Source organism: Sphaerodactylus townsendi, linkage group LG04 (assembly GCF_021028975.2).
Source record: "Sphaerodactylus townsendi isolate TG3544 linkage group LG04, MPM_Stown_v2.3, whole genome shotgun sequence".
NCBI classification, from domain to species: Eukaryota; Metazoa; Chordata; class Lepidosauria; order Squamata; family Sphaerodactylidae; genus Sphaerodactylus; species Sphaerodactylus townsendi.
Window position 1 is genome coordinate 157,522,843 of NC_059428.1, and position 22,960 is coordinate 157,545,802.

At 55.5% G+C, this 22,960-nt stretch overlaps 2 protein-coding genes across 2 annotated transcripts in view; one reads left to right on the forward strand and one right to left on the reverse strand.

Annotated features, from left to right (window-relative positions):
• Nucleotides 1–1,869: 1,869 nt before the first annotated feature.
• On the forward strand, nucleotides 1,870–21,106 carry LOC125431432 (radial spoke head 10 homolog B-like). Its single transcript, XM_048494198.1, has 9 exons — nucleotides 1,870–1,909; nucleotides 11,050–11,125; nucleotides 12,110–12,178; nucleotides 12,377–12,550; nucleotides 13,502–13,587; nucleotides 14,125–14,245; nucleotides 15,098–15,274; nucleotides 15,772–15,984; nucleotides 21,098–21,106. Exons 3-9 carry the CDS (start codon nucleotides 12,113–12,115, stop codon nucleotides 21,104–21,106), a joined length of 846 nt encoding a protein of 281 aa, XP_048350155.1. The 5' UTR covers nucleotides 1,870–1,909; nucleotides 11,050–11,125; nucleotides 12,110–12,112.
• An 815-nt stretch (nucleotides 21,107–21,921) lies between these two features.
• Nucleotides 21,922–22,960, reverse strand: part of LOC125431433 (radial spoke head 10 homolog B2-like) — a 29,216-nt gene continuing 28,177 nt past the window's right edge. Inside the window, exon 9 of the mRNA XM_048494199.1 lies at nucleotides 21,922–22,092. Within this exon, the coding sequence (XP_048350156.1) occupies nucleotides 21,922–22,092 (171 nt within the window). The remainder of the gene's footprint in view (nucleotides 22,093–22,960) is intronic.

The following is a 22,960-nucleotide window of genomic DNA, read 5'->3' on the forward strand; positions in this document are numbered from 1 at the left end:
AACCGGATTTGTTTCCCTACTCCTCCACTTGAAGCCTGCTGAGTGACCTTGGGCTAGTCTCTGAACTCTCTCAGCCCCACCTACCTCAAAAGGTGTCTGTTGTGGGGAGAGGAAGGGAAAGGGAGTTTGTAAGCCACTTTGACACTCCTTAAGGTTGAGAAAAGCGGGGTATAAATCCAAACTCCTCCTCCTTTTCTTGTGTGAACCTGTTTTCACCAGTTGCATTTTGAAGAGAGCTCAGGATACATAATACAAACGCAAAATGCCGGCTTGCGGAAGGGAAACATTGCGGGGCTAAAAGGATAAGCAATAAAAGACATATAGTCTGTGTGGCACTTACGTTCAAAAGTTTTCAAGAGCCATGATTCCAGAGAGGCAGCTGCTTTAATCCGTTGCAGCCAAAATAAATGGGAGTCTCCTGGCAGTATCAAGGCTAAATAGGTTAAATTTTTTTGCAGGCGAGGGTCCATTTCATCAAATGCAGCAGGGAGAGTAGCAAAACATATGTGAAGAATTTAAACAGCGCTGTTGAAGGGCTGTGAAATACTGGCCGTTTAAAGTGGGACGTCATCGGAGAGATGAATAAACACACAGTATGGGTGCTTACCTTTAAGGCCTTACGCAGCCTGGGACCCTCATACCTTCGGGACCGCGTTACCCCATATGCCCCCACTAGACCTCTGCGCTCAGCAGAGGGCCAATTTACTGGTAGTCCCTGGCCCCTCAATGATGCGGCTGGCCTCCACTCGGGCTAGGACCTTTACAGCCCTGGCCCCTGCCTGGTGGAACACTCTTCCTCCAGCTGTCCGGGATCTTGGTGATTTCCGCAGGGCCTGTAAGACGGAGTTGTTCCGCCGGGCCTTTGGATTGTCCAGCCGCTGAAAGTGCCCCCCCTCTCATCCTCATGGAAATTTGGGTTCATTATCATCTACAGAACCCACCCTTTCTTCTCTCCTCTTGGGAGGGTTTAAGAAGGATTTTAACGGGCATTGTTACATATTAATTGCTGCATCTTAATTTATATTATTGAGAGATTATTGTATTTGATTTTATGTTTATATTTGTATTTGAATTTTATGTTGTTCACCGCCCAGAGCCCTTCGGGGATTGGGCGGTATATAAGTTTGAAAAATAAATAAAAAATAAAAAGATCATGGCAGTAATCTCTAGTTCGCTGATCTACACCTGTCACGACGGAAGAATCCCAGATACACTACTGATTCATTAATCTGATTTTACAGAAAGGCAATTAACAGGGGAATGGCCCCTTTAAAAACAAAATGGGTGCCCTCGAGCTTCCTTCCCGGGCTGTGACTTTGGTTGCTATGGTGACAGTTGCTGCCGGCTGTTTAACTGTGCTGTGAGCTGGGAAGGGCTGCGTGAGTTCAAAAGAGAAGACCTTTTAGTAGTATTTTTAATTTCTGTAAGTAAGGAATGGCTATAAACATTTCCAAGCCCAAAAAGGCGCCCTTTTGGCAGCCAGAGAGGAAATTGGGGTGGTGAGGAGTGTCTGTTTCCCAAGTGTGCAAAATTATATTGTTAGCTGGGTGAGTTCCGCTTTAGAGTTGTTATTATTATCTCTATATTTTTTTTCTTTTCATGCTTGAGCCACAAGACTGCAGGAAGCCTTCACTGTGGTCCAGTTTTAGCAGCAGCCATGGGCAGAGATAAGAAGAAGAATGGGAAAAAGGGAGAAAAGGGAGCTGCAGTTGCTGCCCACGATCCTGTCCGGGAGTCCACCGTTTCTTTACATTCTTTGGCGGTGGGAAACATTCCTGCTGAGGATCAGCTGCTGGCCAGCTGCAAGGCCCCCAAGAGGGAGCCGCTTCAACCCCAAGCGGTGGGAGCAGCCTCTAACCTGCTAAGAAACTACGTACATCTCGCTTCTCACCCAGCTCATTATAGAAAGGTAAAACTGGAAACTGGATTAGAATCCAAGACTGTGGGTTGCTCTCTGTGACCAAGTTCATATGTGCTGCTTGAAATACAGGTGTCTATTGCAGTGGTGGAGAACCAATGGCACGGGTGCCAGAGGTGGCACTCGGAGCCCTCTCTGTGGGCATGCGCACACAGAGTTCGTCATGTGGGGGGGTGAAAAATCACCCCCACACACACACACACACATCTAGGCTGGCCTGGGCCACCGAGCACGACATGCGCGCACCATGGTGAGCAGGGAGGACTCAGCTGGCAGGCCTGGTGCCTGTGCTCCGGGTGGCTGATGCCTGAGGGCGGGGGGCGCAGAGGAGGCAGAGATGCTAGTGTTACCACAGAGTAACGTGTTTACTAATAGTTAGCTAATAAGCTTGAGCCGACAAGGGCTAATTAAATAAATAATTTTTATTCCAAACCCTCAGAGGGTCTGTTATAGAATCAGAGGAGTCGCCCTGAGTATACAAAAGTCACAGTTCTTATAGGATAAAGACAGCTGATGCATCATAAATGTTGCAAAGCCAAACCCTGTCAATTCATGACGTTTCAATATTCCCATCACATGGCTTATACATTGTTAAATAGCATTCTTAAGAATATAAGTTTCTCACATGGCTTGGACTCTCTTTCTTTGCTTTAATTCTGCTTTTGTCAGTTATTTTTTCTACACACACACTTTCTCAGCTCATTGCTAAGTAAAGTATCTTTCTTTGGAATGTGGGAAGAGACAATAGCTGCTGGGAAGAGACAATAGACAATTTTTTTTTCTTCTCTTCTCTCAATTTCCTTCACTTTCTCAATTTTCTACCACTTTCTATTTCCTTTTCTTACTTTCACTTTTTTTTTCCTTCTGTGCCTCCAGATCCCCCCCTTTTCAAATGCACCCTGAAAAACTTGAAGGATGCGCTTAAGCAAACTAGTGAGAACTGGAGGCTAGAAGGATTCTTGAGCCTGAGGTGACTACACATCAGGGGAATATGACAGCCCTAGGTAGTCAATTCTCCCAAATTCTAAACCCTGATTGCCTTTCATTTTCTCCTCCCAACTCTAGTACCACAGTACCAAAAGAACATAACCCTCGTCCACTCTACATGTATAACCTTCGGCCCAGCATTTCCACAAATAAAATACAATCCTTTTTTTTCAGACAATAGTATAGATGCTCAGAAGCAGATACAGCATTTCCTAATATATTCTACAAGAAGTAACAAACATACATAAAAGCCATCCAGGTCAGAATAGAATTCTTTTTTTTCCTTCCCAAGTTACTAGTTATTAGCATTAGCATTGTTTCTCTTTATATATCTTATAAAGGGTGGCAATACACACATCCAGGGCTTTGTGGACAAATATAGAGTAGTTTAGTGTGTCTGTGAGTTGCAGGAAACCCTGTGAAACACCATCAGGTCTGGTCATATAAAACCACCTCTCCCTTTCTGGGGACTATTCAAATTATTCAAGAAACTATGGAACTATTGTTATTAGGATCAATGGGAACCATAGTACCTTTGTGCCCTTAGTCTTACTTGTGATGCATAAAGGAAAATATCAAGCATGTTCTGTATGGACTGAGGTGGTATATATCTCCTTGGCAATCCAACTTCCACCCCACAGAGACAATCTAATTTACTCAATTTTAGGAGACAGTAAAGCGCCATTTGGAGTAATCTGGCGACCAGGGTACCAGTATAGGGCTACTTGTGTTGTATAACACAACCAGCAATCAGACAACAAGTTTCCTAGACTGGCAACATATTGCAAAGGCGTAGCTGATGGGATGGTCAGGAAATGGCTATTACTGTACAATAGAGACTGTAGGTTATTATGAATGAATATATGGGACATCTTGGTCCCAAGGAATAAACCTGACAATCACAAACTGTAAGCTTAGGAGGAGTTATCTTAAAGTAATCTTGAAATTGAAACCGGGTGCGACAAAACAAAATTTTCACATGAAGTCATACATGGCTATACCAAGTAATCAATAGTCAAATGTTTTGCTTTGTTAGTCCTGATGACAAGAAGTGAAGTTTCGTGAGGGATTCTATTATGGGTGTGTGCAGCTATTATTTTTTTGAAAAAAATCAAAAGAAAAACAACTGTCACCCTCAGGATCTCTTTAACCAGTAGATAGAAGAAAAATAATGGGGGCACAATACAAATGAGGGAACGGGTCGCTTGAGGATCCAAGCTCCTGGCCACTGCAATATGAGGAGGATGCAATGTATAGTATGGACCAGGAATATACAAGGTCTCCTTCTAATAAAACCTAAGTAGTCATGCAGGATTTTATTACGTGATAATACAAGATTTTCAACATCGTTCTATTTCTTGAGTCCCAAAACCACACTCAGCCTCAAGCAAGTCTTCAGAGGATGTCTTGATTGTAGTTCTCTCAACTGCAGAAATGCCCATAAGTCTATGATGTGGAAAACGGGCCCAGGTTCTTTAAAGAAAAACCTGGAAGTCTCTTCTACCGCCAACAAAGCCAATCAGAGTCCAAGTCCATGGTAGAACGATCAGTCCCTCGCTGGGTGCTAAGAAAACAAACAACAATTTGCAGAACTCAGCAAGGAACAACAGAACCAACAGGAAACAACTGGATTCCTGGCAACTGGATTGCGTGGCGCTGGAAAAGGTAGATTTGACGCAAATTAGGCGCCAAGCTCTGAACTCCATACTTCTGGTCTTTTCCACCGCGCTTCTCGAAGCTTGTGTTACAGGAGGCTGGTTGGCATCGCCTTTCCAGTGTAGTGCACCCCAGGCTTTCACTCACCGTAACTTTGGTCCGAGGAATAGGTGGTCAGCAAGATCTGGTATGAACCCTTTCAGACTGGAGTCAGGAGGTTCCTTTTTTTCCAGGTGATTTCAGGAACACCCAACCGCCTCGTTCAAAAGGGATATAGCTGGGCTGTAAGTCCAGCAGGCCGTGCAGATTCTCGACGGTAGATCCCAAATGGATTTTAAGTAGGACTGAGGTGGCTAAATGACACAAAATATTGAACAGTTAGCATCCCCTTTCCCCAGCGCCTGCTGGGATTTTGTTTTGCAGTTAGCAAGCCACACCAGCAGGCTACACTGGTGCGTAGAGCTCTGCATATGGCTCGAACAAGCTTACCAGCCCAGCAGCCTGTGCTGGCATGCAAACTGGGAGTGGATTGTGCCTTGTACCTTTGTAATGTCCGCTAGAATGGGCAGCCCCTAGAGTTCCACAGGAAGTTTCTGTATTTCTGCTGTTATCTCCTTCCAGGCCAGGGCTTTCCAGGGAGCTATATCTCTGCTGCTTCTTGGGGCCAAAACTTCTCCTCCCCTCCCCTTTCAAAATGCAGCCAGGAGAGATATAGGCAATGTGAACTGTAGGAGGGAGGGAAACTAGAAACTTTATTTAAGAAGAAAGGGGTAAAAGATGCAGCTGAGAAAGGGAAATTATGAACATATTGTAACATAATGCAACTTACCCATTGCTGCCACATAGGTACTGGGTTACAGTTAAGCAGGATGGACAATCTCAAAAAAAAAAAATACTTAGCATAGAGGCAGTATGGGGTTGTGTCAAGAGCAAAGTGGAATAACAAAGATAGAAAGTAAACTTAATGGAACACAAAAGTTGAGGGGCAAAGAAAGAAAGACAAGGGGTGAAAGTGGGCTAGGGAGCAGAAATTGGCAATGGGCTGGAAGGAACCTTATAGGAAAGTAAAGACAAAGCTATATCCAAATGGTAGCAAAGAATACAACCCAAAACAGTGCCCACATCATCGCTAATTCCCAAAGATTTGGGGTTGTCCCAAAATGGAGATTTTTAGCATTTCATCTTGACGTTAAGGTGTGAACGAAACCATTTTGTTCTTTATCAGTAATGTTTCTTGTTTCTGAGAGATCCTGTTCTTTAAACAAGGAGCCTGAACATTCTTATGGGTGGTCTCATTGTTTTTTTTTTTTTTTTGGAAAAGGGCAAGTGTTAAGGTATCTTTTGGGTACAAACAGGATCTCTGTAGAAACAGTGCAGTGTGCATCTTAGTAGTGTGTACAAATTGTGAATTGTGAACAAAGGGGCATCCTGTGGAGTTCTTTTTTTAAGCCAGGGCTAGCAACAGAGAGGGAAGAACAGGTGTAAGACTCCAAGAACTGTTTAACTGAGTGGGTAAAGGAAAAAATAACAAACTTTTGATCAGCAGCAGAGGAGGGGGTGGGGTATCGGGTGCTATGGGAAAAAGAAGCCCAAAGGATCCCCTAATCTGTCTGAGTCAGAACCAAAGGCAAAATTAGGGTCAAGAAAGAAAAACACAGGGAAAAGTTGAAACCTGTTATTTACATGGTCCATGTAGTACCAAGGATGCATACAAATAGGAAAAATCAGAAACAAGGTGGATACTCATCAGCTTCAACTGAAAATTCGGATGATTCAGTACAATCTATTTTAGTAGACTAAGACAGAAATAGAGCAGAAACAAAATGCAAATTAATTACTGGTGCAGTGCTGCATTTTGCTTTTTTGTTTGTGGTCTGTTATGTGTTTATTATAAAAGGGCATTTTATTATCATTAGAATGCTGAAAATAAAAAAAGAGAACTAAATAGAGTGAAGGGGAATGCAAGACAATACACAAGAAAAAATTTTCTTCAAGGAAGGCTGAAACTTAGATTCAAAACTGTGCCGCAGTCTCATTAGGGGACTGTATACTCACATTATTCGCCTTTTTGTTAACATTTTAAAGAAATAATTCAGATACTTAAATAGCTACTTTTCTGTGAGATCCTATTTTGAGGTCTGGATATAGGTTCTGGTTTTGAAAAATGTGTCCAGCTTCCAAACAATCATACTCAATTTCCCCAGCTTTCACCTCTTACTTCTGTTTAAAAAGATGCTCCAGCACCATAGCCTGGTCTTTTAGCATCTAGCATCTGTCTTGTTTCAATTCTTTTCTTTTGCAGAATGGTATCAATAGGTATTTTTTTACTTAAAAGCGGTGAGTAGCATGTAAAAGCTAGTTTCAAATTTAATCTTTGTGCCTCTCAGATCATGAGCCATGAGTTTCTTTAGCTGCACAAACTTTTGTACACATTAGACAGCTTAGGCCAGCCCACTTAGCTTCCTAGCAGAGAGGGTAGAAGGTGTTTCCCAAAGCCGGAGACTCTCACCAAGAAAATAATACTCGTGTTGGGTACTGGAGGCTTCCTCCTCTGTAATTTAAGCTGGAAATGTCTGCTCTTAGAAAACCGATACAAGGTTACATCTAAAAGCACAAAATTCTAAATTTCTTAAAAAATACTTCTATAAACTTCTTTTCTCTGCTACTGCTATCATAGATTTAACTCTTTTAAACCGCATCAGGTTGAACTGGATTGATTATCCCCTCCTTTTTGCATTTTTTTTCTTCACTGAAGGTTTAGGGGGCAGAGAGTGGCTTATTGCAAGGGCGCCCCCCCCCCCTTTGTTTTTCTTTCGTTCTTGGGAGGAGGACTCACCCAAGGTTGTTGTTGTTAGAAGACCCTGCTGGTATCAGGAGCCCTCACATATGCATGCAGAACAATTCCAAAGAAGCATAAAGAAAGCCAGTGAAAAAATAAGTTTACGATAGGGCAAAAGCAATATGCAGAGACCTCCTTCCAGTTGGGGAAATTCTGCTACGTGATCCCAAAAAATCAGCCCGAGCAGCACAAGTATCTATAGTTGTAATACAGTCACAGATGAAGCCACTGGGCATTGTGTATCTGCAAATTCCTGAGCCAAATCCCTTTTGCAATGTTATCCTGCTTATATACAAACAGGAAAAAAAGTTCCTTATGAGCACTCGTAGCAACCCAATGCATATTTGTCTAGTGTGTCTGTGGCTTGGGGAGACTTGAGTTTGAAAACTTCAAAGCTGTACAACTAAAAAGAATGGCTGTTTTGTTGCTGGGACGCATTACTACTTGAGACAAAGTCTGAGAGTTTAAAAGATTAATGGGTTGCGTAACATGGTCCGCAATTTTTCTTTTTCCTTCCAGCTGCAACAAAGGGTGATCAGAATGCTGTCTGACATGCTTTGCTGCTCCAAGAAATATTGAGTTCAGGAGAATCTTCCCCTCCTCATGCACTGGAGGAAAGAGAAACATTCTTTTTTTCGACGGTAAGCTACCAAAGGCTTCTCCCTTGGCTGAAGGAAAAAACTTGAGGAAAACCAACTCAGGGGAACGAGCCAGAAGCGCCTGTTTCCAGGCTCTGAGGGTCTTACTTCAGGAGCCCACTGCCGCTTTCCTTTGGGGAGAGGAGAACAACTTTTAAATCCCCTGGTCTTACACTGCCACTGGTAAAAGAAAACACAGCAGGCTGTGTAGTGAGTTGGATCACCATAGAGCTTTTCTTTGCAGGAACTCTCACTGTCAGATGGAGCCCCATTTATCGATGGAGAGAAATTCACCTCGGTAAGCCCTCATTCTGCCTTCTGGCTATGGTTCTGTGTCACAGCAGGAGGAGAGCCTTATGATGGAATCTGAGAGGGTGTTTAGAACCGCCTACTGGATTTAAAAGGGCGGGTTGTAAAAACTCCTCAGGTGGTGGTGGTAACTTCACCACCAGTCCCAGGAATCACTTCTTAGCTTGAAGTGAAAATAATCTTTCACCTTAGGGACAGTCGGTTTTCTGTGTCTGATACTTCTGGGGCTCGGTCACAGCAGATGAAGGGGAAGTCTGGGTTTCTTTTAACAACCTCCAATATATATACATATATTCTCTTCATCTGCTGAATCCGGACCCATGAGCAGCAGAGACGCCGTTTTCCATCTGCCTCCGTTTTCCCCAGCCAAATCGGAGAATTTTGCTGGAAGGGAGAGGAGGAGGGGCATCCTCTTGGCAAGCATCTTTCCCCCTGTTCCTGTCCCGCTTTCCCTCTCCTAATGATGGATGAGGGGAGCACGGACGGTCCTGCATTTTCTGAAAAGTCGATTACACAGGAGTCCCTCCCTCATGCCGAAGGAACTGATGGCAGGAGCCAGTTCCAGAGGACTGAGAAGTGGAAGAGCTACTGCAGGATTACTTTGGGAAGGTTGGTAAAAGTCCTTTGGTGGTGGTGGGAAAAGCCCATCTTTGTCATACTCTGGGGCCAACCCAGAGCCTGAATTCAGGAGGGTGTTTACGCACCACCATCAATGAGGATCCAGAGGAGTCATGTAAGAAGTTGGACTCAGACTGACCTCCATAAATGTTCCCTTTAGCAAATATGCTTTCTTTTTTTTGTATCAGCATTAAAAAGGATCTGATACAAGGACTGGATTGTATACAGATTAAAGGTGCCCTCTGGGGCCAAATGTTTCCTAAGCTGAGCAAGAGTCCAATCTTTCGTTTAAAAGACATCTCTAACTTTTTTTCTTTTGCTCTTTTATGTTTTCAATTTGGGGGCTAATGCCCCTCCAATTGTAAAGTACACAGGACAAAGCTAGGTCCATCGACTGGAGTTCAGCCTCTTCCCTCTGGTCTTGGAAAACCAAACCATAGTTTAGGATGAATTCTCACAGCTCTTGCAGTCCTTTTTTACTTGTAAGTTTCTACGTCCCCAAATGTCTTAAACTGATAGTTCAAGTTAGGTGATTTTTCTTCAACTTCTAGGATCCGCTACACTTTTGAGCCACAAGGGGGGGTCACTTTCTAACGCCCTCGATTGCAAAGGAATCAAGAGGGACCTCGATATCCGGGCTTTGGATTTATTACTGACAAGACAAAACAAAACCTATTTTATTTCAGACAAAAGACTACAGAGCATTTAGACTGACATACACACAAACATGATAAATACTAACACCTGTCTTGATTTCCGGAAGATGCGTTGGTTCCAGAAGAGGCAGGGTGGGCTAACACTTCGGACGCTCCTCTGATTCTATCATACTTTTCCTGGAACTGTGAGCTATTGTGGTATTCAAGCCTTTCATACCACTCCAAACGGCCCGACAAAAGAAGCTGGGCGCTAAGCCCGCTAGGGAGGAAGCAAGAGAGACCACAGAGGACCCCTAACTCCGGGGAAGTTTGGCACCATCTGTTACCACAGAGTAACGCGTGTTTACTAATAGTTAGCTAATAAGCTTCGGAGCCGACATAAGGGCTAATTAAATAAATAATTTTTATTCCAAACCCTCAGAGGGTCTGTTATAGAATCAGAGGAGTCGCCCTGAGTATACAAAAGTCACAGTTCTTATAGGATAAAGACAGCTGATGCATCATAAATGTTGCAAAGCCAAACCCTGTCAATTCATGACGTTTCAATATTCCCATCATGGCGATACATTGTTAAATAGCATTCTTAAGAATATAGTTTCTCACATGGCTTGACTCTCTTTCTTTGCTTTAATTCTGCTTTGTCAGTTATTTTTCTACACACACACTTTCTCAGCTCATTGCTAAGTAAAAGTATCTTTTCTTTGGAATGTGGGAAGAGACAATAGCGGCTGGGAAGAGACAATAGACAATTTCCTTTTTCTCTTTCTCTCTCTTTCTCTCACTTTCTCTCACTTTCTACCACTTTCTATTTCCTTTTTACTTTCACTCTTTTCCTTCTGTGCCTACACTAGGGAGGCACAGAGCGGTGCGTGGGAATTGCTGGAAGCTAGAGCAGGCTGGACCCTGCTCAAGCGGGTGGGGCGGAGGAAGAGGGAGCCAACCGTTTATTTCTAAACTAAAACCTCAGCATTCAGATTAAATTGTCGGGTTGGCACTTTGCGATAAATAAGTGGGGTTTGGGTTGCAATTTGGGCACTCAGTCTCAAAAAGGTTCGCCATCACTGGTCTATTGCATCTGTTCAGTCCTGTTTGGAGCTCGAGGCAGCCCGTATTGTTCTAGGATTCTCTAATTCAAGGGTGTCAAACTGGTGGCCCTCCAGATGTTCAAGAGCTACAATTCCCATCAGTACCTCCCAACATGAGCATTGGCTGTGCTGGCAAGGGCTGATGGGAATTGTAGTTCATGAACATCTCAGTAATTAGTAGTTTATCTTCCCAGTAGTCCACTGAGGTAGAGAGAGAAAGAATGACAGGCCCGAGGTTTGCCAGCAAGCTCCCTGGCACAGCGGGATATCTGAATAAAAGTATTTTGTTTGTGCAGCAATTAATTCCCTGTTAGTTTTCATCTTTTGCTTGATTTCTCTGTAGCTATGAAGGGGAAAAAGTCCGTGGATTATATGAGGGAGAAGGAGTAGCAAAATTCCATGGAGGAAATGAATACCGAGTGAGTACGATGTTGGGGGTCTATACATTATCTTTGGATATATTTAATCTCCTGGAACGGGAATTCCTATGGGCATTTGGTGGGGGACAAAACATTGCATCTTACTGTATTTTTCATCAGTGTGCTTTATGGTGGTTGGGCAACGCTGGGTTAGGATACAACCTTGCTTTCAGGAATATAGTCAGTCGCTGCTTTTTCATGTAAAGGACACAGGAAGAGCCAGGCCGCAAGTACAAGCTGCAGTAACCAATAGCGTTTGGTTGTTTGTTGCACCAGCCCTGCATCTTTCTGATTAATTGCTCTAAAAATTATTGTTGAGCACTGAAGGTATCTGGGGTCATGTCCTCTGTTCCTACAGCCCCATAGGTGTGAAACAGCTGCCATCTGTGGTAGGCAAAGGTACTTTGTGGATTCTACTGAAACCTTTAACCTTTTCAATGCCTCCTGAAATCAGCTTGCGCCTCTGGCTCGTACTACCACTGGATTCCAAAGAACAGGAATGTGGAGTAGGAGTAAGATTACTTTTGGCATGCTGGATTTGTTTTAACTTGATTCCCCAAAGTTCTGCTGAGTTTCAAAAGTAAGAGTGCCTACTCAGACTCTCTGATTCACTAAGGCACTGCTCATTTGCATGGAGGAGGAGGAGGAGGAGGAGAAGTTTGGATTTATACCCCCCTTTCTCTCCTGTCAGTGATTCAAATTCTCACTGACATACTCCAGAAGGTGACTTACTGGATCAGGCATTTTGTCCAACATTGTAGCATTGTCCACTACTTGCTGGACTTCAATCTAACCTTTTGCTCACCTGTCAAGTAGAGGAAGAGTTCAGCGTAAGAAGCATATACATTCCAGAGTTTCCTAGTTAAAAGAAAGGCTCTTTTGCTGTTCTTGGTTGCAATCTTTACATCTGTTTCTTATCCTTTTTAAGGATAACCGTGCCCAAAGCGCGGAACAAATAAAAAAATCTCATTTCTCCTTTCGAAGGGCATGTTCTCTGAAGGCCTCATGCACGGAAAAGGAACCTACACATGGGCGGACGGAGTGAAGTATGAGGTAAAAGCCGTCATGACGTGGGATGTTGTTACAGCTGACTGTTCTAAAGGCCAAAGCTGAGAAACCTCTTACGTGAACATGACAGACTCCCTGGGTCAAAACTGCGGGGTTCCTGGGAGATTTTCAAAACCACAGTCAAAACTCCCGAGCGTTTCGTTTTAGCAGCGAGTGCATATTTGGCCCATCCACCCCTTTCAGGGGAACTTCGTGAAGAACGTGCAGATGCACCAGGGCCGTTACACGTGGCCCGACGGCAGTGTCTACGACGGCCAAGTGAAGAGCGGCATCAGGCACGGCTTTGGCACGTACACGTGTGGCACCCATCCCATTTCGTATTCTGGCCAGTGGTTTGAAGGCAAAAGGCATGGGAAGGTAACAAAACCACCCTGGATGAAGCACCACAGTTATCTGGATGGGACATGTAATTTGTGCACTTGGTGTCGTGGTTTAGAGCAGGTAGACTCTAATCTGGAGAACTGGGTTTGGTTCCCCGCTCCTCCACATGAGCGGCGGACTCCAGTCTAGTGAACTGGATCTGTTTCCCCGCTCCTTCACATGAAGCCTACTGCCAGTATTCCCCAGTATGCCAAGGAGCAAATGTGTTTCTCCATGATCATGAAGTTGTGACAGAGAGAGAGAGAGAGAGAGAGAGAGAGAGAGAGAGAGAGAGAGAGAGATGGTATTTCAAGGGTAAATGTGCATTCTGGTGTTTGCGTTCCAGTGGTTCACATTTACTGATTTCTGTGTTTATTGTTTATCTTTTAAACATTATCATTGTTATCTTTCTACAAGGATGGCTTACAAATGGCTGCCATCTCGGGGCACAATCCATCCTTTGTGGTGCTGTACAATACTATTCGGGTGCTGTGCTTATCCTTGGTGCAATCAGCTTCATCAGGGATGCCTTGAGGTTGGAAGGTTGCACAGTGTAAGGGCTGTCTTTCTGTCAGAAACACTGAGAGCCAGCATGGTGTAGTGGTTAAAAGCAGGCGGAGCCTAACCTGGAGAACCGGGTTTGATTCCCCACTCCTCCACCTGAGTGGCGGAAGCTTATCTAGTGAACCAGATGTGTTTCTGCACTCCTACATTCCTGCTGATTGACCTTGGGCTAGTCACAGTTCTCTCAGGACTCTCTCAGCCCCACCTTCTTCACAAGGTGTCAGTTGTGGGGAGAGGAAGGGAAAGGAGCTTGTAAGCCACCTTGAGTCTCCTTACAGGATAGAAAGATGGGGGTATAAATCCAAACTCTTCCTCTTCTTCTCTTCTTAAAATGTCCGTGCCAAAGCAGTGGCTCATTAAAATGTTTGTACCATTTGCTTCCAGGGCATCCTTTACTACAACAAGGAAGGCTCTTCCTGGTACGAAGGTCAATTTGTGAACAATGTCAAAAGTGGATGGGGATTAAGATGGTAAGCCCCCCCTCCCCCGAACCCTCCTTTTTATGGTGTTTTGTGAATTTGTAATTGTAGGAAATGATCTCTTCCGATTGTTAACAGGTCGGAATTCCACCCTTCCCTCCGGTTAGCATTGATCCCTGCCCCCATTTGTCATAGCGGTCCTGTGAGGTTGTTTAGACTGAGGAAGAGTGACAGGGCAACAGTATAAGGAGCTTTACGTGAACCCAGAATCTCCAATTATACCAAGCGTGCCATCTTCAAAACCTGAGAGTTCCCAGCGCTTTTTGGCCTGTAGGCACCTTTAAAATTCTGACAGTGTCTTCGGACAAAATGTCCTGAAGGTTATGCGGAACTCAAACAGCAACTTTTAACATTTCAGGCAGAAGTTCTGATGAACCTTTTTGCTCCTTTGGATGGGCTGAAAAGAAATGAAAACATTTGCACATAAAACTACCACAGATCTATTTACAAGCTGTCTTCCTCTATGTTGTTAATACCGTCCCGACTGTTGCGCAGCTGGCTTTCTTGCTGTTTTTGTTTCCCCAATAGCTACAAATCTGGCAATGTCTACAAAGGCGATTGGGAGAGAGACATGCGCCACGGCCACGGAACGATGAGTTGGTTGACAACAGATCAGGAGTACACAGGGCAGTGGGTGAACGGATTACAGGTAGGGCTCGAATTTTGAAACAGTTTGGTCAATATCCATCTCGGTGGGGAGGGTCTGTGGCCCACTGAATCGTGGCGATATCAGGCCCCCTCCCCATGTCTTACTGGAAGTAATATTTAAGGGGGGTGGGGACATTGCAAAAGTTTTGGAGAGCCAGATCTCCCTTGTGCCCTCTATGATTTGTACCCCACCTGTCCAACCACCCCAGGTGGTTTACAAGGACAACGCTCTGATTGAAAAATAAAGCTCATGTAGATAATGAAAAAAATCAGTCTTGGCAAAAAATAGCAAAAGCTGCATTTCCATAAAATCGGGGGTGGGTGGGTGGGGTGCTTCAGAATGTCTGTCTGTCTGTCTGTCTGTCTGTCTGTCTGTCTGTCTGTCTGTCTGTCTGTCTGTCTGTCTGTCAACATGTATTCAGTAATATAACAAATGTAGCAATTCCCACCCACATGAAATACAACGGTGTGAACCAATACAAATTAATAAAAGTAAACACAGTATGTGCAAAAAAAACCCCAACATACATAAAAATTTCTCTGTATTTATTTGTTTGTTATATTGGGGTTTTTATTGTACATGTTCACTTTTATTAATTTGTATAAGTTCACAATACATATCACTTATTATATATATATATAACTTTTGCATTCTTCTTTCCTTTTTTGTGCCCGGGATGCAGATGTTCATCAGATAGATTGGTCTGTTTTCACTTCGTCCAGAGATTTCTTCTCAACAGAGTCTTACAATGTTGTAGACAATGCACACAGCGAACTCGCGCGCTCTTCATCTGATTTGAGCACGCTGAAAAGGTCTCCTGACGTATATATTTTAAAAAAAATCTTTTTGCAGCATGGGCAGGGCATTCACACGTGGTACCTGAAGAGAATATCTGGGTCCCAGTATCCCTTAAGGAATCAATATGTTGGAGATATTGTCAACGGGAATCGCCACGGTCACGGAAAGTTCATCTTTGCCAGCGGAGCCGTGTACGACGGAGAGTGGGTTTTCAATAAAAAGCACGGCATGGTAAGAAATTCACTGCTGAACAATGTATAAAGTTGTTTGTGGACGACTGAGTTCTTTCATGTATACCAGAGCCCTTGAAAACCTGAAATGTCTTTCCATTAATTGCTTATTGCGCATATTTTAATGTGTGCACGCATGCCATCGGTCACTGCTGACTTAACGGCAACCCCGTAGGGTTTTCAAGGCGGAAGAGGTAGTTTTCCATTACCTGCCTTCGCGTGGGCTGAGAGGGTTCTGAGAGAACCGTGACTGGCCCAAGGTCACTCGGCAGACTTCGTGTGGAGGAGTGGGGAAATCGAACTTTTTTTCTCCAGATATTTTTAATGCAGAACATGAATGATGCAGTCGTCAGTACATGGCATCTTGCTCCACTGTGCAACGCATAATAGGGGGCCATCTTTAAATGCACTTTCAATCCACTTTAATGCACTTTCCATCCACTTTCAAGGCACTTTACATCCATTTGGGCAACGTTTTGCTCATTTTTTCCCCTCCAGGGTAAACTTATTTTGAAGAACGGCCGCCAGTACGAAGGTGAATTTATAGACGATCGTTTAGCAAAGTACCCAGCTTTACAGATTGATGACGCGAACATGCATAAACTGAGCCACATTTGTACTCCAAGTCCCTTTGGCACTGGTGAGCAGATCGAATTGCGGCGGGCGGCTAAAAATAGGCATATGCTCACCCAGTTACTTTATAGAACAGGGGTAGGGAACCTGCGGCTCTCCAGATGTTCAGGAACTACAATTCCCATCAGCCCCTACCAGCATGGCCAATTGGCCATCCCCCCCCCACCCCCCCCCCCCCCCACCCCCCCCCCCCCCCACCCCCCCCCCCCCCCACCCCCCCCCCCCCCCACCCCCCCCCCCCCCCACCCCCCCCCCCCCCCACCCCCCCCCCCCCCCACCCCCCCCCCCCCCCACCCCCCCCCCCCCCCACCCCCCCCCCCCCCCACCCCCCCCCCCCCCCACCCCCCCCCCCCCCCACCCCCCCCCCCCCCCACCCCCCCCCCCCCCCACCCCCCCCCCCCCCCACCCCCCCCCCCCCCCACCCCCCCCCCCCCCCACCCCCCCCCCCCCCCACCCCCCCCCCCCCCCACCCCCCCCCCCCCCCACCCCCCCCCCCCCCCACCCCCCCCCCCCCCCACCCCCCCCCCCCCCCACCCCCCCCCCCCCCCACCCCCCCCCCCCCCCACCCCCCCCCCCCCCCACCCCCCCCCCCCCCCACCCCCCCCCCCCCCCACCCCCCCCCCCCCCCACCCCCCCCCCCCCCCACCCCCCCCCCCCCCCACCCCCCCCCCCCCCCACCCCCCCCCCCCCCCACCCCCCCCCCCCCCCACCCCCCCCCCCCCCCACCCCCCCCCCCCCCCACCCCCCCCCCCCCCCACCCCCCCCCCCCCCCACCCCCCCCCCCCCCCACCCCCCCCCCCCCCCACCCCCCCCCCCCCCCACCCCCCCCCCCCCCCACCCCCCCCCCCCCCCACCCCCCCCCCCCCCCACCCCCCCCCCCCCCCACCCCCCCCCCCCCCCACCCCCCCCCCCCCCCACCCCCCCCCCCCCCCACCCCCCCCCCCCCCCACCCCCCCCCCCCCCCACCCCCCCCCCCCCCCACCCCCCCCCCCCCCCACCCCCCCCCCCCCCCACCCCCCCCCCCCCCCACCCCCCCCCCCCCCCACCCCCCCCCCCCCCCACCCCCCCCCCCCCCCACCCCCCCCCCCCCCCACCCCCCCCCCCCCCCACCCCCCCCCCCCCCCACCCCCCCCCCCCCCCACCCCCCCCCCCCCCCACCCCCCCCCCCCCCCACCCCCCCCCCCCCCCACCCCCCCCCCCCCCCACCCCCCCCCCCCCCCACCCCCCCCCCCCCCCACCCCCCCCCCCCCCCACCCCCCCCCCCCCCCACCCCCCCCCCCCCCCACCCCCCCCCCCCCCCACCCCCCCCCCCCCCCACCCCCCCCCCCCCCCACCCCCCCCCCCCCCCACCCCCCCCCCCCCCCACCCCCCCCCCCCCCCACCCCCCCCCCCCCCCACCCCCCCCCCCCCCCACCCCCCCCCCCCCCCACCCCCCCCCCCCCCCACCCCCCCCCCCCCCCACCCCCCCCCCCCCCCACCCCCCCCCCCCCCCACCCCCCCCCCCCCCCACCCCCCCCCCCCCCCACCCCCCCCCCCCCCCACCCCCCCCCCCCCCCACCCCCCCCCCCCCCCACCCCCCCCCCCCCCCACCCCCCCCCCCCCCCACCCCCCCCCCCCCCCACCCCCCCCCCCCCCCACCCCCCCCCCCCCCCACCCCCCCCCCCCCCCACCCCCCCCCCCCCCCACCCCCCCCCCCCCCCACCCCCCCCCCCCCCCACCCCCCCCCCCCCCCACCCCCCCCCCCCCCCACCCCCCCCCCCCCCCACCCCCCCCCCCCCCCACCCCCCCCCCCCCCCACCCCCCCCCCCCCCCACCCCCCCCCCCCCCCACCCCCCCCCCCCCCCACCCCCCCCCCCCCCCACCCCCCCCCCCCCCCACCCCCCCCCCCCCCCACCCCCCCCCCCCCCCACCCCCCCCCCCCCCCACCCCCCCCCCCCCCCACCCCCCCCCCCCCCCACCCCCCCCCCCCCCCACCCCCCCCCCCCCCCACCCCCCCCCCCCCCCACCCCCCCCCCCCCCCACCCCCCCCCCCCCCCACCCCCCCCCCCCCCCACCCCCCCCCCCCCCCACCCCCCCCCCCCCCCACCCCCCCCCCCCCCCACCCCCCCCCCCCCCCACCCCCCCCCCCCCCCACCCCCCCCCCCCCCCACCCCCCCCCCCCCCCACCCCCCCCCCCCCCCACCCCCCCCCCCCCCCACCCCCCCCCCCCCCCACCCCCCCCCCCCCCCACCCCCCCCCCCCCCCACCCCCCCCCCCCCCCACCCCCCCCCCCCCCCACCCCCCCCCCCCCCCACCCCCCCCCCCCCCCACCCCCCCCCCCCCCCACCCCCCCCCCCCCCCACCCCCCCCCCCCCCCACCCCCCCCCCCCCCCACCCCCCCCCCCCCCCACCCCCCCCCCCCCCCACCCCCCCCCCCCCCCACCCCCCCCCCCCCCCACCCCCCCCCCCCCCCACCCCCCCCCCCCCCCACCCCCCCCCCCCCCCACCCCCCCCCCCCCCCACCCCCCCCCCCCCCCACCCCCCCCCCCCCCCACCCCCCCCCCCCCCCACCCCCCCCCCCCCCCACCCCCCCCCCCCCCCACCCCCCCCCCCCCCCACCCCCCCCCCCCCCCACCCCCCCCCCCCCCCACCCCCCCCCCCCCCCACCCCCCCCCCCCCCCACCCCCCCCCCCCCCCACCCCCCCCCCCCCCCACCCCCCCCCCCCCCCACCCCCCCCCCCCCCCACCCCCCCCCCCCCCCACCCCCCCCCCCCCCCACCCCCCCCCCCCCCCACCCCCCCCCCCCCCCACCCCCCCCCCCCCCCACCCCCCCCCCCCCCCACCCCCCCCCCCCCCCACCCCCCCCCCCCCCCACCCCCCCCCCCCCCCACCCCCCCCCCCCCCCACCCCCCCCCCCCCCCACCCCCCCCCCCCCCCACCCCCCCCCCCCCCCACCCCCCCCCCCCCCCACCCCCCCCCCCCCCCACCCCCCCCCCCCCCCACCCCCCCCCCCCCCCACCCCCCCCCCCCCCCACCCCCCCCCCCCCCCACCCCCCCCCCCCCCCACCCCCCCCCCCCCCCACCCCCCCCCCCCCCCACCCCCCCCCCCCCCCACCCCCCCCCCCCCCCACCCCCCCCCCCCCCCACCCCCCCCCCCCCCCACCCCCCCCCCCCCCCACCCCCCCCCCCCCCCACCCCCCCCCCCCCCCACCCCCCCCCCCCCCCACCCCCCCCCCCCCCCACCCCCCCCCCCCCCCACCCCCCCCCCCCCCCACCCCCCCCCCCCCCCACCCCCCCCCCCCCCCACCCCCCCCCCCCCCCACCCCCCCCCCCCCCCACCCCCCCCCCCCCCCACCCCCCCCCCCCCCCACCCCCCCCCCCCCCCACCCCCCCCCCCCCCCACCCCCCCCCCCCCCCACCCCCCCCCCCCCCCACCCCCCCCCCCCCCCACCCCCCCCCCCCCCCACCCCCCCCCCCCCCCACCCCCCCCCCCCCCCACCCCCCCCCCCCCCCACCCCCCCCCCCCCCCACCCCCCCCCCCCCCCACCCCCCCCCCCCCCCACCCCCCCCCCCCCCCACCCCCCCCCCCCCCCACCCCCCCCCCCCCCCACCCCCCCCCCCCCCCACCCCCCCCCCCCCCCACCCCCCCCCCCCCCCACCCCCCCCCCCCCCCACCCCCCCCCCCCCCCACCCCCCCCCCCCCCCACCCCCCCCCCCCCCCACCCCCCCCCCCCCCCACCCCCCCCCCCCCCCACCCCCCCCCCCCCCCACCCCCCCCCCCCCCCACCCCCCCCCCCCCCCACCCCCCCCCCCCCCCACCCCCCCCCCCCCCCACCCCCCCCCCCCCCCACCCCCCCCCCCCCCCACCCCCCCCCCCCCCCACCCCCCCCCCCCCCCACCCCCCCCCCCCCCCACCCCCCCCCCCCCCCACCCCCCCCCCCCCCCACCCCCCCCCCCCCCCACCCCCCCCCCCCCCCACCCCCCCCCCCCCCCACCCCCCCCCCCCCCCACCCCCCCCCCCCCCCACCCCCCCCCCCCCCCACCCCCCCCCCCCCCCACCCCCCCCCCCCCCCACCCCCCCCCCCCCCCACCCCCCCCCCCCCCCACCCCCCCCCCCCCCCACCCCCCCCCCCCCCCACCCCCCCCCCCCCCCACCCCCCCCCCCCCCCACCCCCCCCCCCCCCCACCCCCCCCCCCCCCCACCCCCCCCCCCCCCCACCCCCCCCCCCCCCCACCCCCCCCCCCCCCCACCCCCCCCCCCCCCCACCCCCCCCCCCCCCCACCCCCCCCCCCCCCCACCCCCCCCCCCCCCCACCCCCCCCCCCCCCCACCCCCCCCCCCCCCCACCCCCCCCCCCCCCCACCCCCCCCCCCCCCCACCCCCCCCCCCCCCCACCCCCCCCCCCCCCCACCCCCCCCCCCCCCCACCCCCCCCCCCCCCCACCCCCCCCCCCCCCCACCCCCCCCCCCCCCCACCCCCCCCCCCCCCCACCCCCCCCCCCCCCCACCCCCCCCCCCCCCCACCCCCCCCCCCCCCCACCCCCCCCCCCCCCCACCCCCCCCCCCCCCCACCCCCCCCCCCCCCCACCCCCCCCCCCCCCCACCCCCCCCCCCCCCCACCCCCCCCCCCCCCCACCCCCCCCCCCCCCCACCCCCCCCCCCCCCCACCCCCCCCCCCCCCCACCCCCCCCCCCCCCCACCCCCCCCCCCCCCCACCCCCCCCCCCCCCCACCCCCCCCCCCCCCCACCCCCCCCCCCCCCCACCCCCCCCCCCCCCCACCCCCCCCCCCCCCCACCCCCCCCCCCCCCCACCCCCCCCCCCCCCCACCCCCCCCCCCCCCCACCCCCCCCCCCCCCCACCCCCCCCCCCCCCCACCCCCCCCCCCCCCCACCCCCCCCCCCCCCCACCCCCCCCCCCCCCCACCCCCCCCCCCCCCCACCCCCCCCCCCCCCCACCCCCCCCCCCCCCCACCCCCCCCCCCCCCCCCCCCCCCCCCCCCCCACCCCCCCCCCCCCCCACCCCCCCCCACCCCCACCCTCCCCCCCCCACACCCCCCCCCCCCCCCACCCCCCCCCACCCCCACCCCCCCCTCCCCCCACCCCCCCCCCGCCCCCCCCCCCCCCCCCCCCCCCCCCCCCACCCCCCCCCCCCCCCCCCCCCCCCCCCCCACCATATACGATGAATATCTTGCAAATTTTCTTTTGGATATAAGCAACTGTAAATGATATTTTATGGTGTGTATGCACTGTTTTATTCTTCTTGTTCTTTTATATTTTGTTACAATTGCATGCCAGTAAAGGCTTATTCATTCATTCCTGTTCTGTAATGCCTTGCTTTTTGATATCTCTGGGGCAGCCATTCTCAACCAGGGTACCATGGTACCCTGGGGTGCCGTGAGCATGTCCCAGGGGTACCGCGGCAACACTACCGCCCCCCCCCCCTTATTTTGTGGTGTCTCCCACCGGCGCCAGCAAGGACATGGAGCTGGCCCATGGGGCAGGGCCTGCCACAAGGTCAGCAGCCACCCCCACCCAGTGCTTCCCTTCACCCTGGGAGGGGAAGGTGGGGGGTGTGGCAAGCAGGGGCAATGGGAGGGGAAGGTAGAAGGTGGCGGCAGGGGTACCGTGAGATATGAAGAGTGAGGTCAAGGGTACCCAGTCCTCGAAAAGGTTGGGAAACACTGCTCTGGGGGATGAAGGGAAGGGGGGGGGCTTGGTGGGCATAAAAGGGGTGCTTGAAGAGTTGGATTTATGTCCCCCCTTTCTCTCCTGTAAGAAGATTCAAAGGGGCTCACAATCTCCTTTCCCTTCCCCCCTCACAACAAACACCTTGTGAGGTGGGTGGGGCTGAGAGAGCTCCGAAGAACTGTGACTAGCCCAAGGTCACCGAGCTGGCACGTGTGGGAGTGTACAAGCTAATCTAGTTCCCCTGATAAGCCTCCACAGCTCAGGCGGCAAAGCGGAGAATCAAACCCGGTTCCTCCAGATCAGAGTACACCTGCTCTTAACCACTACGCCACTGCTGCTCCTTTGCTTGCTACCTGACAGGGGAGAGAGGGCGGAAAAGACCACCAACCTTGCTCTTCGTCTTTGAAACGTCGACGAAATGTACGATCTTGCTCGTGGAAGACTTGGCGCTAAGGCAAACGGCCGTGTCCCCGCCTTTGTGGCTTGCTTCGCCGCTGCTTGTACTACTGGTACGAACTGACTGAGGAAGTGAGGGGGAAAGAGAAGCTAGCGTTCAGAGATACACTGCCTCCGAACGACCCATTGGTTACTTACGTGAAGGGGTCTTCTGCTGGATGATGGGAGACCGTTTTGCTTGGGTTTTCATCACCTTCTCTCAAGGAGGCAGGGACAATTTCCGTTGGCCACGCCCACTAGCCTTGCTGACGTCGTCAAGCCCCAGTATCTGACTGCTGCAGAAGGACTTGCACAAACAATAGTACAAACGACACAAACATACCAACAAGGCCCTAACCTGGGACACTGACATCCAACTCACCCAGTGGCCAACTAACTATAAGATCAAAAAAGTAGGCTCAAGGTAACGAAGTATAACTAAGAACAAGAACAAGAACCGGAGCACATTGACGGGGAGACCCAAACCAGGGTGGGTCAAGACGGTCTCCCATCATCCAGCAGAAGACCCCTTCACGTAAGTAACCAATGGGTCGTTCTACTGGATGTTGGGAGACCGTCTTGCTTGGGACTTCCCGAGCAGTACCCCAAATATAGGGTGGGCCCAATTAGTCCCCCACAATGTGCTCCAGAATACGTCTACCGAGAGACGCCTGGACTGCATCAATGGAGGATAGGCGATAGTGACGGACAAAAGAGGAAGGAGACGCCCAAGTGGCGGCTCGGCAAATCTCCTCAATGGGTACATGCTTCACCAAGGCTGCATTAGCCGCAGCGCTTCTGGTTGAATGAGCAGTAATGGCTCCCGGAACGGGAAGGTGGCTAGCCTTATGGGCTTCTATGATACAAGTTTTGATGTTAGAACTTATAGCCGCCGTGGACATAGCTTCCCCCAACCTAGGGGGGGCCACATTAATAAACAGGCATTCTGATTT